The sequence below is a fragment of the Anoplophora glabripennis genome, unplaced genomic scaffold, assembly GCF_000390285.2.
Source record: "Anoplophora glabripennis isolate ALB-LARVAE unplaced genomic scaffold, Agla_2.0 scaffold1049, whole genome shotgun sequence".
NCBI classification, from domain to species: Eukaryota; Metazoa; Arthropoda; class Insecta; order Coleoptera; family Cerambycidae; genus Anoplophora; species Anoplophora glabripennis.
In genome coordinates this window covers 85,719-103,052 of record NW_019417124.1, presented here as the reverse complement: position 1 = coordinate 103,052, position 17,334 = coordinate 85,719, and the positions used below count along the sequence as shown (strand labels likewise).

Sequence of the window (17,334 nt, the reverse complement as noted above, 5' to 3'; positions counted from 1 at the left end):
TCGCCTCTACGTTTTCCTAATATCGCTTTCCAAACTCAGGGGTCTATTTCATTTATTTCGATAGTAGGCCTCGCCAAAATATATGTTTAATTTAGTTGCAAATGAAACAAACAAGTGAAGTTTAATTACGTTAGAATACTCCCCACTACTCGACTCTCTACTGACACTGACTACATTTTGGTAGTGTGCAACAAGTACTTATGCGTTTTATGTTAAAAAATCTAAGAATCATTGAAAAAAGTCATCAATTTTGCTTTACACGGTGGTGGCGTAACGTTTGTTTCTTGTAAAAATGACCGAAAGAAGTCTCCTTTAACATTCTTCATGTCAAATTAGAAAAAAAAATGCTTAACGAGATACGTCCAAATTTTTTAACTTCTGCAACCTGTATCTCGCAAACGAAGTATTTTTTCACAAGACTTCCGTCCAATACCGGTTATTGTAGCCCGTACGCAAAGGTCGCAAAGTACCGCTCCTAAATACCGATATTCATCATTGGGAAATGTTTCGAAGTTGGTTGTTGGTTCACTGTTCACTAAAGTACGTCTCTCGAGTTGGTCGTCTGTAAGCTAGTAAATTCCAAGCTTGCGTATTCTCACATTACAGTTCGTTGCGCAACATATTTACCAGTTTTTTATGCTTCTATTTCATCACAGCGACTATCAAATTATAATCTCAAGAGTGAAGAAACCGACACATCCACGAAAAGCCTTCTATCTCAGGTATTTAACAATATTTATTATTCAAGGCTGAATTTTCCAAACAGCTGATAATATGAATTAATACAAAAAATGTTTCAATTAAAAGTTACCTATGCCAAATCAATTTTGAATAACTTTTGTTGTAGTTATCTTTAATGTTTTTTCTTTATAATTCTGTACGTTTTCTTTGTATTAATTATTTTACTATTAGGTTATTTTAAGGCTATGTGGTGACTTTACTACGATCGTCCTTTCATAAAAATTACTTCCTGTTTGAAAAGAACTTTGATCACGCATTTTTGTTTAGTATATTTCTAATATTCAGTTGTAATAAAACTAGAAATAAACAGTTTTTCGAAATATTTAATTAGACGAATGTACCTAAAACCTAAATAACCTAATAACATGTGAAAAATGACGTAAAATTCCTCATCTTTCGATTACTTATCGCATATTCAGGAAACGGTTGGTCACGTAATCATCAATTAACTTCCATCAAGCGCATTGCTGTAAAATGTTAATTGCGTCCTCTAGATTTTTTTTAAATAAATGTTATCTCGGCACCAGAAGGTTAAAAGAAAAATATTTTTTAAATTCGTGAAAAAAGTCAGCAGCTTCATTCTTTAAAAAGTCATTCTCATCATAATATAAAAATTGAAAGAGTTATTTGAAAAAAACGTAAGTACCCAAAAAAAGATGGAATTTTTTCAGTCATTTTTTGATCCTTAAAACTAATAAAATTTTCAAAATTTTTTAATGGCATGATAATACAACTGTTTACGAAAAAAATAAACCGAAAATCCATTAGAATATTTCAGACTACTTCGATTTAAATTTTGAAAAGTTGTGCCCTGAGTTTTTCGGGGTGCTCTATTTAAATAAAATAATGCCATCGTTGGAGCAATTCCGGTTATACCGGAAGGCGCCCTCTCTTTGCTTATTTTAAATGGAACACCTTATACAGGGTGTCTCACCGGGAACTGCGTCAATCGATATCTAGGAAAGTACTGCTCCGAAAAATTTAAAAATTTAGCAACATGGCAATGTCCCTGGGGAAATTTGAGGGTCACTTTATAAAATATTCCCTATACCTAGGAGTTATAAATTTTGAGATATTAATTTTTAAAGAAAAAATTTGACAGATACAAGGGTTCGCGGAGATGCTAGCAACTCTTTTCAGGAGCGTGATATCAAGTGGATTTTTGGTACCTGTAAAGGGCATAGGTAACAGTACATTATGGTATACCAACAAATTAAAACATTTAATTCCAAATGTTTAATTTTTGCCATTACATTTTGATAACTTCAAACAGCTACAACTTTGTTAACTTAAACGGAACACCCTGTATTTTTTTACTCTGTCGTGTGCAGAATGAAATTTCCTTTCAAGCCGTATAATCATTGTTATGGTTGCCGTTACTACTTTTAGAGATCTGCAATTTTCTATTTTTTAGACAGTTTTTCTCGTATCAGACCTGCTGTCAAATTGGCCATGACCAGAAACACTCCAAAAACAATTGAAATAACATGACACTTGTCAAGTTAGTTGTCAATTTATTGTTATGTTATTACAGACATAACATAACATAATTTTCGCTGAAAATTTAAATAAAAATGCCTGGGGATCGTTTAAATTATACATATATGAACAAAATTAAAAAATAAACTACCTTCCTTTTTAATTAACGTAATTTTCATGTGATTGCTTCTCTGTACAACATTTGGTATTGCTCTTTAATATTTTTCCGATAAGACGCAGACTTTATTATTGACACTGTATAATCTCTTGCAGGATTTTATCGACAAAAACGATGGACGATACGTACAAAAAGAGTAAAGGAAATGCAGGCCTCGAAGGGGTACAATTCCAACTGAATCTGCTCACTGTGGTTTTGCTAAATGCCATCAGCGGCCGGAAAAACTGGAAGATCTCCACGGAGAACCAGGAGGCAGGGAAATACGACGACCTCGTACTGGAACTGCAGGATAAAAGCCTTCTCCTGCAGGCCAAGTTTAAGCAGAACAAGAAAATCGACGTGGATCAACTCTTTTCGTGCAACTCCAAGAGCGCCGATTTCAGTCTTCCCAAATACTTTTTCTCGTACCTTGAAGTCAAGTCTGAGTCTGTGGAGAAGACGGTTATCATTTGCACTAATACGCATATCGACGAAAAAGGTCTAGAGAACTTTTTAACAGGCCATTTCGTTGGTCCCGACAGCATGCTGCACTATGAAGGGGCCACTTTTCGTTTTTTCACCTTTAACGAGAACATCGTGCCCGATTTGAAAGCTAGTGCGGAGGTTTACTGCAACAACACTTTAAAACGCAAAGGCATCGACAAAGTGACGGAGGAAAACATAAAGGACTTCCTTGATCATTTACAATTTTTCCCAAATTACCCGAGCGGGGACAAGTTGGACAAAATTATTCAACAGTCGCTGTCACTCTTGAACGAATCCAGTTTATATCGCAAGGTGTCGTCCCAGGAGTTATATAAGAAGATTGAAGATTGGTTCAAGCAACCGAAGGGCGAATATCTGACGGAAGACCGAGCTAGAGCAATGTTCAGCGAGATAAAAAGCGACAAGTACTGCGAACAGTTGAAAAACTACAACGTGACCTTCAGATACAACGATTTTAAATTCACGGACCCCAAAAGAATCTTCCACATCAACTCGGAAGGAGGACATTTGCTTCAAGCGTTGAAAGTTTATCATGTCCTGCAGAAAGATGAAGGCAAAACACTATACGTCAATCCAGATGATACAGCGGAGGTACAGAAACGGGTCATAGAGGCTTTTAGATTACCCCGTTACACCTTCTTGATAATAATTGGGGTTAAAATCAGCGAAAAAGCCACGGTAAAGGAAATAAGTGCGAAATTAAAGGGTATACTGGAGAAATACGGTTTTAAAAAGGTCATTTTGGTGGCCGAAGACGACGATAAATTTAGCCGAGAATCCGAACTAGACGATATCGTCCAGGTCGATGAATCCGTGGCGTTCGAAGCTCTTTCAGATGAGTGCCAGAAGAGGCTAGTAAGGGAGAGGAACGTTATTTTTCAAGGAGAGAAAGTCAGCTTGGAAGAGCTGTTAGAAACGCAAACAACTGAGGATTGGACGAGAGCTGTAAATTCTGAAATACTAGAAATGCTAATTAGAAAGCAGGAAATCAAAGTGGGCGTAAGACCGTCAAGTTTAGTCGAATGCAACTCCCGTCACTATATAAATCGTACATTTAAGAGACAAGTGCCTAAGGACGAAGACGTATTGCCAACAACGCCTTTAACTGTAGATGAAGAGACGTACCCAGAAGAAAGCTTCTACGATGCGAGCGAAAACGTGGTACTTATCTCGGACAGTGCAGGAATGGGAAAGAGCGCCGTCCTTGCAAACCTGGCAGCTGCAATAAAAGAGAAAAGTCCTTACTTGTGGGTGATCAAAATAGAACTCTCCGAATACACCGATACCTTAAGAGCCTTAAACAACGATCGCGGATTCATTTTAACGAAACTGTTAAATTCCAAAAAGGCAACAGAACTAACCAACCACTTAGAAAGGTTTGTGTTCTCCATGGACAAAAAGGTCGTGCTGATGCTCGACGGGATCGACGAGATCAGCCCCGACTATACGGGACTCGTCCTTAGCATGCTGACCCAGTGCCTACAAGCAGCTAATGTCGCGAAACTCTTCGTTACCACAAAACCCCACTTGGTCCGAGAATTGGAAGCAGTTTTGAAAGTGAAGCCGTTTGTATTGCAGCTTTTCACTGAACAGAACCAGGTGGAATTCCTCACTAGGTATTGGGGGTACAATCTCGACATAGAAGGGGGGAATAGAGATAAATGCGAGAAGTACGCTGTGGCCCTGATAGCAAGAATGTCATCGTGGACAAAAGGTTACCGTTGTAAGGAACGTGACTTTACTGCTATCCCTCTGCAATTGAAAATGCTTGCGGAGATTTTCCAGGATGAATCTTCAGATTGGGAATGCTGCAAGGACTACTTGAATGCGATTAGAGCGGCACCGAGGTTCCCAGAGAAAATAGAAATTAAAAAATTATACGATATGTTCGTTGAGAAGCGGAGAGACATCTACGTATACAAAGGAAATCCGAACGGCAACTCGGCAGCGAATAACGCGCTGATTAAACAGTTCGATGAATCTCTTCCTTACTACAGAAGGCTCGCTTTAGAAGTGACTCTAAATAAAAACGATCGTCGACTCTTTTCTTCTTATCAACAGAGTTGTGAGGAGGTAAACGAGAGCATACTGAAGATAGGAATCGTGCAGAGATCAAACGACGAACTTCAATTTGTTCACAGGACTTTTGCGGAATATTTTATTGCGGAAAATATAGTCAGCGAATTGCAGCTTCAATCGCACAATCCAAATGTAAAATTCCAGGAGTTCTTCATCGACAAACTACTACAATTCCCTGAATTCATGACTATCCGTGCCTTCCTCGACAATTCCCTGCAGAAAGTCGTAAAGTTGATACCTGCAGATACTTTCAAGAAATATCTGTCCCTCACGTGTCCCCAATGCCGTTGGAAGGATAACCATAGCCTTATTCATTCACTGGCGGAAGAGGGTTGCGTCGCTATCCTACAACTCCTCCTCAACTGCGTAAACTTCAAGATTATCAAAGACAAGGAAATCAACATTGCAGACGTGTCAGCTCGCGTTTTCCTCGAAAAGAACGGTTTTTTCCGATCTCTCGCTCGTAAAATTGGCATCAACAGAAAAAATAACCAAAACATACTAACGTTCGTACAGACCATTGTACAAGAGGGTGGAATAAATATCAGGGATGGGTTTGGTAGGACGCCGTTGCACTACGCTGCTAGCAAGGGCCACTACGAAACGGTGAAGTTTCTCGTTGAGCAGGGGGCAAAAATCGACAGTATAGATAGCGAGGGGCGCACGGCACTGCATTTAGCTGCAGAACAGAGCGGTTTAGGTAGTCTCGACTACCTGATAACATCCAGCGTCGGTACCGATGTCACAAGCAACGTGCCTGCTGCCTCGAATGGTCACTTGAATGTGGTAAAATTTCTTCTTGAAGTGGATGATCCTTGATTTGTAGACTGCTTTGAAGGTGGGAAAGAGATAGGACGAGACCGAGGGTAAGTATTAAACGGGTTATGGGTAGTTATTACCATTTCGGCGTACTTATATCAATTAACAACTGTTTTGTTTAACATTTTTTCTTATATGATTTTTATTTATCAGTGTTTTGTTCATGAAATAACCTTTTTTTTTTGTGGAGTGTAATTTTTATGTGACCGAATCTGATTACTGTGAAGCAATATGTATGTTGTATGTATGTTTATTTGAGAAGTTTGCAGGAGCCGCAATTAGTGATCTTTCATGCAAACTGATGGGAACTGAACCAATGTCAATCAAACAGTCAACAACAAAAACAAAAACCAAAAACACAACCGTTATGTATTGACCAATCAGGCTACTTTGATTGAAATATAAAATTATATTTTTTAAATATTTGCAACTTCTAAACAAAATCGAATCGGATCTATGTTCATATAAGAAGAAATCTTGGAAGTTAACCCAGCTACCATCTGTCAAAGTTTGTCATATAGCTTGTAGAAGACCCTGTATAAAGACTAATTTATCCGTGCATTGACATTCCAGTTAGTGATATTTCTTTGGTGATTTCGGAAACACCAACTTCAGAATATTAAATCTAGTTGGCGCCAAAACCAATCTGATCACATTTAACTCGGTTATTGTTGAAATTATTATCTATGGTGCATCCCATCGTTCACTGACGTGTGTCCTTATGTAAATAAACTTTTTTCAAGGGCCACTTGCCCCTGAGTAATAAGAAAAGAAATGGTTTGTGGTAAGCCATCTTTGACTACAGGGACAGAATACATACTTTAGTATAAATATACCAAAGTGAGTATAAATTTGTAAGGATAATCTGGTGTTTAGCAAAATTAACATATCTGTCGTGTCTCACCGTTGGAACACTACCCGTAGTTCCCGGCCTAGACGGTTCGTAAAAATAGGGAATAATAACGATAAAACTTCAATATCTATTTTATTCTCCAGTGACAAACTTCGGTACACACATATACATATGACAATATTGGTAACTATTTTTCCAATAAAAACAAAATATCAACTATCCTTTTTTTTTACAGAAAAAATCGCACACTCTTAATTAACCATGACATTTCTTTTTTAACAACAACCTTTGACATTTGACGTTAAGGTTAATACATAGATGCGACAATCTCCCACCTGAGAAAGGTTAATGCTAAGAAACGTTTCTCACAAATAAAAAATAACAAACATAAATTTACAAGTTTCTCTTAGTCTAAATACCGACTAGGCAATTTTACCAACCGACCACATCGGGTGAAACTCACTTTTTGATCGGGTACTCTGCTTTTAGACACTCCCGCACTAAAATCACTCTCCTCTTCTTGGCGTATGCTGGATCGTTGCCCTGGTGATTCCTCGCACTGCGTCTCTCCTGGCTCCGGAACCCTATCTCCTACTTCATCCTCATCCACTTCTGTGACCTTGCCTTCGTACTCCAGAGGAAACAATCGCTGCACAGGTCTCAATAGTTCACCCCGTGCAGTTTTAANTAAAAATATCATATTTAAGTAGTTTTAAATTATATTTAATGAACGCATAAAGACTATGTAGATGTGGCAACAGCGCTAATAATTGACTAGCAGTTGTACACACTGCGAACCTACAGACCTCGTACATCGGAGATATTGCGCGTCAAATTCGGGTATAGATGCGTACTCGTTCAAAAATGTATTGTGTGTAAACTATATACAATACAATTATTCTATTTAGCAAATATATCGTATTATCCTCGCGAAGATTTGTATCCTTTATTTAAAATTCGTAAATCATGTGAACTGGTAAAACAACGTGAAAATGATTATGTTAATTTAGTTCTACATAAATGAAATGACACTCACGCCCATCTCTCGTCCAAGTCGAAGAAAATGTTGGATGCAATTTTGAAGGTTCTGTGATAGAAATTACATTATTACTCACTGTTCGTGTTTTTCATCTCTATTTTAGTCATGTTACAAAAGTTTTGCAACTATTGTAGTAGCCGGGTTTGAATCTGCCGCCTGATCGGGCCTGGTGATGGCTTTAGACACTAGAACTTTAGACAGTGCGCATGCGTAGCGACTGACGTGAATACGAAGCAGTTACGTTTTGGTTTCAGTTAGTTATGGTCACGTTTTGTAAGTTTGTTAGGGCGCTCAAGAAGTTTACAGAATAAAAGTGTTAGAGATCAACGAAAGCCTTTAATTTTGAACCAAATTCACCGTCCCACGGCGCTCCAACTCCTACACTATAACTAATTTTTTAGATATAAAGTTTGCTGAGAAATATTTATGTTCCTTTGTTATTCCGTACAAATGCTTTTATCTCAAGTATTACTAATTATATTAATCAAGTAAAGAAAACTTTATGTAACCCTAAATATTGCTGGGTAATGATTACGATGTTTTTATAAACCATTAAATATATTAAAAGGATTTATCAACTGTATTTTTTATTCCAATAAATATATCACAGCTTCCTAGCCTTTTTTAATTAATTTAGTTTTTTAAAAACATTACAAAAAATCATTATTAAATATTAATAATAATAATAAAATATTAAATGCTGACCATTAGTTTTCAAAATCTTTTGGATGGAAGTTTTTGAAGTGCCTACATCCTGTTCAGCAGCACGGACTGATGATTCAGGGTAAGCATGAAAATATGATAAAACATTGACCTTCATCTAAAGTTATCTGTTTTGGCAAAATTCTATGTGCAAAAATTCGACCATGTTCTAATCGATTTTTTAAAATTCTTTGTAAAATATGTCTACTCATTGGTGGTAAATGAGGATATCTCTCATTAAATACCCTGCAAATCCTATTTATTACCTGGTGACACTCTCCATGAAAAAGTAATAAATTTAAAATGTCGGCATTTGAATAAATGTTAACGTTCATTCTTTAACCATAAATAATACTCAAATAAACATTCACTGTATGTTTTAAATTGACAACAATAAACTGGTGATAGGTGCTTGTTTTGAAGTTCCTCTGAAAATTTCACAGTTAATTAGTTAAGATGATTTTAAGTTGACTAAATTTGGCATTAAATTTCTATCACCCTGTATGAAATTAAGTCATTTTGAAATTATGGCAGGGAAGCTTAGAGTTTTAGTCAAGTCCCCTATAAATTTTATCGCTTTAACTTTATTATTGTAAATTACACATCTTTTTGAATTAGGCAGTGCTTGTTAATTTTTTTTTTTTTGAAAAAAATTAAATATATCAAAAACGGTTAACTTTAAGAATAAGAAACCTTTATGAAAGTTCACCTAAAAATTGACGTAGAATCCAAAAATTGCAATCATATACAGGGTGTTCCATTTAAAATAACGAAGATGACGTCAACTTTCGGTATAACCGGAAGCGTTAGGTGGACGCCATTATTTTATTTGATTGATATTTTTCTCTAAAATGTTTAGTTTTTTTTTTTAATAAAAACTGTTTTTTGAGAACTTTGGACGACATTTTGAAAATGAAGCATTAACATTTAGCTGGGGTAAACTAAATTTTGGCAAAAAACGAGGTATTTTCGATAATTTGACTGACCTACATTGTTTCTGCTTTGCACGGTGGCGTAACATTTATTTCTTATAAAACAACACCCATATACAAGTTTATGTGCCATTACTCTTTACATTTACATGAAATTGTACCCGATAATGGTGGTCAGAACCCTGTCAATAAAGAATTTCCGAGGTATGTCCAAAAATTGTTTAAATTTTTTCAACTTTTCCACCCTGTACCTCGCAAACGAAGCATTTTTCCACAAAATTGTATGCCCAGCTCTAGCAACCGGTTATCGCTCGCGACTGTTGCACAATGTACCATTGACGGATACCACTGGGACGTGTGGTCGTCGAAGTTAGTCCGCTAAAGTACGTTTTACGAGCTGATCGCTAATATTTGAAACTTTGTGGTATTTTGTCACTACAGTCGCGGTGTGAGGCATTTGCTAGTTTTTTTCATGTTTCTATTTCATCACCGCTAACATCAAATTGTATCTCGAGAGCGAAGAAATAAGGATACGCCCACGAACAGCCTTCTATCTCAGGTATTTAACAAGATTTATTATTCGTGACGGGTTTTCCCAGTGCTGTGATATCAGTAATACAAACGTGTCTCAAATAAATATTGTAATAAATCGGTTTCTTCGCTTTTTAAGAATATAATATTAGTTTCCTTTTTTTCCTTATTTATTGGGTATTTCGCTACCTGTGAAAAAATTAAAAAGTTAATACCTATTCCTACTATGGTATATAGACTATTTTATGTTCATCCAGAATCCTCAACTCGTGCCGCAGAATATGATTTAGGCATTTCACGAGCGTCCATTCACAAGATGCTTAGAACTAATGATATGCATCCATACAAATTTAAGCTACTTTCTGCTCTTCATCCGGGTGACGCCGTACAGCGTGTACAATTTTGTGAAACGATGTTAGTGCGATACTAGGGAGATCCACAATTTTTGCAACGTATTACATAGATAGATGAGTCAAAATTTACGAGAGAAGGTATTTTTAATAGACATAATACTCATTTGTGGTCATCTGAAAATCCTCATGTTATCCGGGAAAGAAACTTTCAAAATAAGTTTAACATAAATGTTTTTTGTGTAATTAAAGATAACCAAATTTCTTACCATATCTACGAATAAAATTTAAATGCCGACAGATATCTCAATATTTTGCAAACGGTTGTGGCGGATTTTCTAGATGATATATCTTTAGACCAACTAAGGAAGGTATCAATTAGACGGGGCCCCACCTCACTGTCACAATCAAATCGATCAACAGCTGACTGAAATGTTTGAAGATAGATGGATGAGACGCCTAGGACCGTGGAATTGGCCAGTGAGGTCTCCCGACCTCACTCTATTAGATTTTTATATTGGGGAGTAATAAAGCAAAAAGCTTATTCTACACCCGTTGCATCAAAAGACGATTTGATTGCTCGAATACGAAGAGCGTTTCATGAATTGCTTGCAGCTAAAATAGCAAAAGCGGTGACTGATGGTGTTATCTCTAGAATCCACAAGTGCTTAGCTTTTAATGGGGGTCATATTGAACACTTATGACTTTTTTAAGTCATTTTATTCTTACTGCATTATTATTATCAACATGACCTTTACATGTAATTTTTTGAATTTTAATGAATAAATAATTAGTTGTCTGAAAAACTGTTATAATGTTGATTTTGTTACAATATTCTCCTTAATTTTTATCTTCAATAGTACAGTAATATGTGGAATTTTTAGAATGAAATTACTAGGGCCTCTATTTCTTATAGTTTGGTAAGGCGTTAGGTTACGACATAATATTATTGTTTTCTCATAAAAATTCTTGTACGCATATTTTTAATATTGATTTTTACGATAAACATTCATTTGTAGTAAAACTAGAAATGAACGGCTTCTCGAAATAATTAATAAGCCCCGATCAAGTAATTTACGTACATAAATATGTAAATGTATGCATGATACTTGTGAAAAAATAATGTAAGATTACTCATCTTATCGTGTATTATGGAGACGGTTGGTCACGCACGTAATCATATCAACGGGAGGGGAAAAGGATGTAGAAAACCACTGCATAGTATGCAGTCCATATTCACTGACGTACGTAAAAATTATTTCAAAGGAAAACAGATATAATCTGACATATTTACGCATTATAAATATAATGAAACCTTTTATTCTTTGGTGGTTAAAAAGATACAGGGTGTTCAACTGTAAAAAATATTTTTAATTTTTTTAAATAATTTAAAAATTAGTAAGTGAAATAATTTGAAATTGGGACACATTGTCCAAAATCTGAAGGCTTTTCCTAAAATTTACATGCTCCAGTAGCGGAGATACAGGGTATCGGTGGCATATTTGTCTAAATAAAATAGTACGCCACTGCTTTACGGTAACAATTCACCATTTGTGAATCACCCTGTATTTTAATAGTCTTTCCGAAGTCAGTTGAACATGTATAAAAACGCCTAGCAATAAAATTTAATGAGTTTCATAGGCGTCCCTGAAAAAGGTTTCCGCTAAAGGTATAAAATTATAATAATTTGTATATAATGTATAGAAAATTTCTATTTGTGGATTTGACCAACAAAATATTTTAATTATTTATGTCCGCAAACAATTTTATTATATTGATGGTAAATTTCGTTTTGTCCCGTTTCAAAAGTTCTCCAAAATGCCATGTGGCAATAATATTAGTAAACAAAATATCCCTCTTATTTCTCCGTTACGCAATTGTGTTATGAATGACTAATAGAAGGTGCCTATAATAAATTAAAATTACCTGAATCTCACCAAATTCCGCATTGCTGCACTGCACTGCTAGGCAATTGGTCGACAACTGAAATTTATGGCCGGTCGCCAAGTTCGGCTGTGTTTGTTCGCCGTTTGCCAAGTTGCTGCGTCAGCGGCCGAACCTTGTACATACCGCCAACTTTTTGGTTCTTCAATTGAGATCGGAAAGACTATACCATAATCTTTTAATACATGTACTGACACTCACATGCAAGGTGTAGCAAAAATGCAGGTCATCCCATTAACTGCGTGTTTTTGGCTACAAAACATGAAGATTTAACCCTACGTGCCTATATAAAAAATGGCCCCCTTAAAAGATACAGGGTGTTAAAGTTGTAGTTTTAAAATCGTTTGCTCGAAGTGAACAAAATTAATATTAATATTTTTTTCAAGTTCAGATTTTAAAAAATCGCTGAAACAGGTCAATTAGTAAATAGAAACTGTCACTTTCTCTTTACTAATAGACCTGTTTCAGACACTTTTTTTTTAAATTTGAATTGGAAAAAAAATATGAATTTTGTTCCATAATTTTTGGGACACAATGTATTTAGTTGCGTTTCACTATTATATCGTGATTAAGTATTGGAATGATTGTTCGTTGTGGAAAATTCCCAACCAATGTGTTGTATTTCTGGATATGAAGATAGCGTTTAGTTCCAGACGCCGTTTTTAAATAAAAGATAAACAGTTCTTCAAACAATGGTTATTTAACTATATTTTTAAATAATCAGGTTTTCCCAGGTTTATTCGTTTAATTGCCGACTTCCTGTTTTTTTATTAATCTATTGTTATTTACAAAGAAAATGAAGCTTATAGAAAAAGAAAAAGATTGAGTTTTTTTTTCATTTATGTAGGTGCAATAGGTGCTGAAATATGGTTGGTTGAAGATAATTTCATGTCCGCTAGAAAATAAATCGGAAGCATTTAACGTAAAATAATTAGGAAAAAATCTACTTTTCAAGAAAAATACACGGAACATTTTTTAAAGTACTTTAAAAAATCTTTAAAATGAACTTGACTATAAGTCATTAGTGTAAAAATGAACAGAGTTTTGATCAAAATAAAACTGTTAAATTCGCTTTTTCGGAAAAAAAATCATTACAAAAACTGATGAATTTTTCACGAGATTTAAAATTAAAGGTAATCTTTCTAAAATTTACATTTTTTATGTGCTAAGAATACATTATACAAGTTCAAACGGTTTAGAATTTTTGAAAATATTACGTTTTGATAGAAAAAAATTTTTTTAATTCCAAAAAATAAAAAATAAAAAAATACGAAAAATTTTGAAAAGTACAAAAGTTTAGATTTTTTTTTAACAGAATATTTTGCTTTTTTTCATTTGTGTAGGATAAAAATTAACAGAAATGTCGCTGCTAGAAGTTTGCAGCTGAGGGCGAAGGTCATGTTTTTCAAACCCTTTAACCTCAAAAATCTCAAAAACAACGCGTTAAAAATATTCAGTTTTGCAGTACTTTTAGCTGTCGAAATTTTCCGTAAAATCGTTTTTGGAACGTCTTAATAGCTTTAAAATTGAGAAAGTTATCGTTAAAAACCCAACGGTACCTTCTCGCATCAATTTTCGGAGTATAGTATATCAGTATTTTGGTTATCCACAACTTTGGAGCATTCTATATACGTACAATACCTTCACTTTTTCCCTTTAATCTTTTAATAGTTCTACTTATCATCTTTATAAAATCGTTTTTATTTGTATAATGAATGGTAATTTTTAAGAAATAATTTAAAAGTCATTTTTTTATATTTTATCATTGGGGGTGGTTTTTAAGGGTTAAAACAATGCGATAAATTATAAATTGTATTATAAACAAGTAAAAGAATTTAATTTATCCTATTTGCACTATCAAATCATTTCAAACTGTTAAAAACTATTTTTTTTTAAATATTTTGTTATTAGGGGTAGTTTTGTAAGAGTTGAAATATTGTAATAAATTATTTGTAATACCATAAACTATTGAAATGATTTCTATCTATAATATATGCGCTATAAAAATATTTTAAGGTAAAAGGAATCATTAATTTCATATTTTTATCATTAAGGGTGGTTTTAAGGGTTCAAACTTTATAAAAACAACGTAAATTATAACCCACAATATAAAACAATATTTATTCTGTATATTAAGATATAATTTGAGTCTATATAACATCTATTTTTATATTTATTCAGTTTTTTAGGATGAGAGGTGGTTTTCATCCCCTAAAAGTAAGAAGCGCCTATCAAGCATATATAACTTTTCATCTACAGGGTGAAATAAGCTTAATTCCAAATTTTCTTAAAAGATCAGATCTATCCGAAGGTATTCTGAGGTTTTACCCTATTTTTCTCTTCGTTTCCTGGACTATAAGCAGCTTCTACGATTTCTCACATTTAAGTACCTCCTCGCCTAAGTTATGTCTTTCATTTACTTGCTCTGTTTATAAACACCAGTCTCGGACTGTATTGCCGGCCCTCGCTCTTCTCAGGCGCAAAATCGTCCTCGACTGGCAAAATCCAGTTACCTCCTTAAAAACAATGTATAAACTGAATAAAGATCTGAAAATAAATAAATTAAATTCTGTGAAAACATGATTAGAATTCGTAATAAAAAATAGTATGTGCGATTCGTGCTGTTGCACAATATACTATTTTGTTGCAATATTACTTATATTTTTAGTACCTACTTAGCAAATTGGGCAACAAATATTTTCAGTTGTTTCATTCGGGTTGTGCCTTTAATAGAAACTTCTACATAATTTGCGCACAGTCTCAACTACACACTCTCCGTACTTATAATCAGTGGCGGCTCGTGGTTTTTTGAGATGGGTGGGCAAAATATTTTTTCTCATGTAACTTAATACCATATAGGAATAATTGCACTCTACTGGCCAACTAATTTATTTTCTATATCAAAATTATTTAAATTTTCTGTTAACAAATGACCCGCAGCTTTTTTCCCCTTGCTTACATAAAAAAATCCCATAAATCTTTCAACTACTTTACCACAATGAACATATCAAAAAACTACTAATAACTGAGATAAGCATTTAACATCCGTTGTTTCATTTGGGTACTTGCCCGCGAAATATAGAGCATTTCTTATTTCTGAAAATATCACTTCGGATGCTACTCCATTGATGCTCTCTATTAAATCATTTTGAATAGTTTTTGAAAGGCTGCTAAAAACTAGACTCTTTTCTAAAAACACCTTAAATTTATTATCGTACCTTGAACGTAAGTTTGCAAGCTCACGAAAATTGCCTTGATTAATGGAATTATCTGATTCATTATGGTCCTTAAATCTTGTTCTTGTGTAGCTAAATAAATAATCATATCAATAAAGTGCTTTACAATGTCTATTTTCGTCCACGACTTTATTATGTTTTAAAAAATTCTCACGAAATGCGGAATCACGAATAGTTTTATTGTTTTTTTCCTAATAATTTAAATTTTAATGATGCATATGTATGCTAATTCGATCGCTCATGTTTTTTTAAGGATTCATTAATATGTTTCAGATCTCAATATCCTAGATAGTTCCACGGTGTTTTACTTTTTTCACAACATAGTAAGCAATTCTAGCAATATAATTTGGTTTTGGTTTCACTGCCTGTTGACCACTCATATATCTTGTACCAATTTTTACTAAAAGATCCGTTACTTCCGCAATTGTTTTTATTTGTTAAATTTTTTATCTAATAAAAAAATTAACAATACATTAACATTGCTACTCACCAATTCGCGAATTTCACTTGCCATTTTGCTTTACTCCAAACTATTAAACAATAAAAACTTGCCTAAACCACCACTACAATTATAGGTTAAACATAAACAAATGACAATGATAAATCGCAAGATCATACGTAAGTATGAGGAATATACGAGTGAAGCCGAAGGGCTTGCCCTGTGCGTAAGGCAATTTATGTATACTCATATTATAATAATTTATTAAAAAGCTAATTGAAATTCAAAAAATGTATTAAATGGAACAAACTTTTTTTTTATATCTAACAGTTTCTTTATTATTTGAAGAAAAAATAAATATTGGATTTAAAAGTCCTAAAAATTTACATCACTTCCATATTTACAAACTCGAATCTATTAAAATATTGAAAATTTCTCCGCAATCATTCTTAATTCAGTTTAACAGCAACGAGTTAAAAAAAAAAACTTAATAATTATAATTATCATTATCACAGAATATTCAACATAGCACCGTAGATATTTATTTTTTAACTCGATTTACACATTATTATACAACGGTTTATTATTTCATTTGTTTTTTGGAATACCTTTCCAGGGAAAAATTGTTCTAATGTTTAAAAATTCATTTAAAGAACAAAATTACAGCAAATAAATATACATATGTGTAATTCCAATCGCTGGCGAAAAGCCTTAGCTGGCCTTAGCCGATACAGCACTAGTCGGGCAAAGGCGAGCTTTCCCGGCGTGGCGCAAATATTCTGAATTGGTAAACCACTTACGTTTCTGATTACTCTCTAGTCATAAGTACCTATAAGCAGGCAAGGGACGGCGTCGTTTAGTTCAGCTACGAATGTTATGTTGGTTGCTGCTGAGATCATGATTAAATTTAATTTTAAAATTTGGTAGCGGGTGTTTCAAAGGGGGTAATGCAGTTTAGATTTAATTTTACAAGAATTAGGTCAAATTATTTTGGTATATGTATATACATCTTTCTTTTATTTTTCTGAAATTATCAGGGCGCCCACCCCAACGAGCCGCCACTGCTTATAATGCATTTTCACAGTCTTCACTCCCTCATCCGTCATATACTCCATTTTGTCTCATCGCAACATGCGACCCCGCACAAAACTGCCAACTTTTCGGAATGAAAATGACGCACAATTATTTTTGGGATTTATATGAAAATAAAATTTAAAATTAGCCTAATTCTATCCTTAATGTTTCCATTAGTAACACTGTATAATTTCATTTGCAGGACATTCGTCCGCTAAGAAGATGGAGGTCACTTACAAGAAAAGCAAAGGAAACGCCGGTCTGGAAGGCGTGCAATTTCAACTGAATCTGCTGACTGTGTTTTTGCTGAACGCTCTTCGCAGCCGGAAGAACTGGAAGATCTCCACGGAGAACCAGGAGGCAGGAAAGTTCGACGACCTCGTGCTCGAACTGGAACACGAATGCGTTTTGCTGCAAGCGAAGTTCAAACAAACCAAGAAAATCAACAAGGA

The 17,334-nt window shown here is 34.4% G+C and overlaps 1 protein-coding gene across 1 annotated transcript; it reads left to right on the top strand.

Moving 5' to 3' along the window:
- The first annotated feature begins 545 nt into the window (after positions 1 to 545).
- LOC108913549 lies at positions 546 to 17,170 on the top strand. The gene is made up of 3 exons (XM_023455951.1): positions 546 to 722; positions 2,494 to 5,829; positions 17,085 to 17,170. Exons 1-2 carry the CDS (start codon positions 637 to 639, stop codon positions 5,780 to 5,782), a joined length of 3,375 nt encoding a protein of 1,124 aa, XP_023311719.1. The 5' UTR covers positions 546 to 636; the 3' UTR covers positions 5,783 to 5,829; positions 17,085 to 17,170.
- Positions 17,171 to 17,334: the final 164 nt, after the last annotated feature.

What these genes read in the sequence shown, in the direction of transcription:
- LOC108913549 (XM_023455951.1), top strand. Translation starts at nt 637, where the DNA reads ATGCTTCTATTTCATCACAGCGACTATCAAATTATAATCTCAAGAGTG. An exon ending in CGAAAAGCCTTCTATCTCAG is followed by an intron (nt 723 to 2,493) that starts GTATTTAACAAT and finishes AATCTCTTGCAG; the next exon opens with GATTTTATCGACAAAAACGA.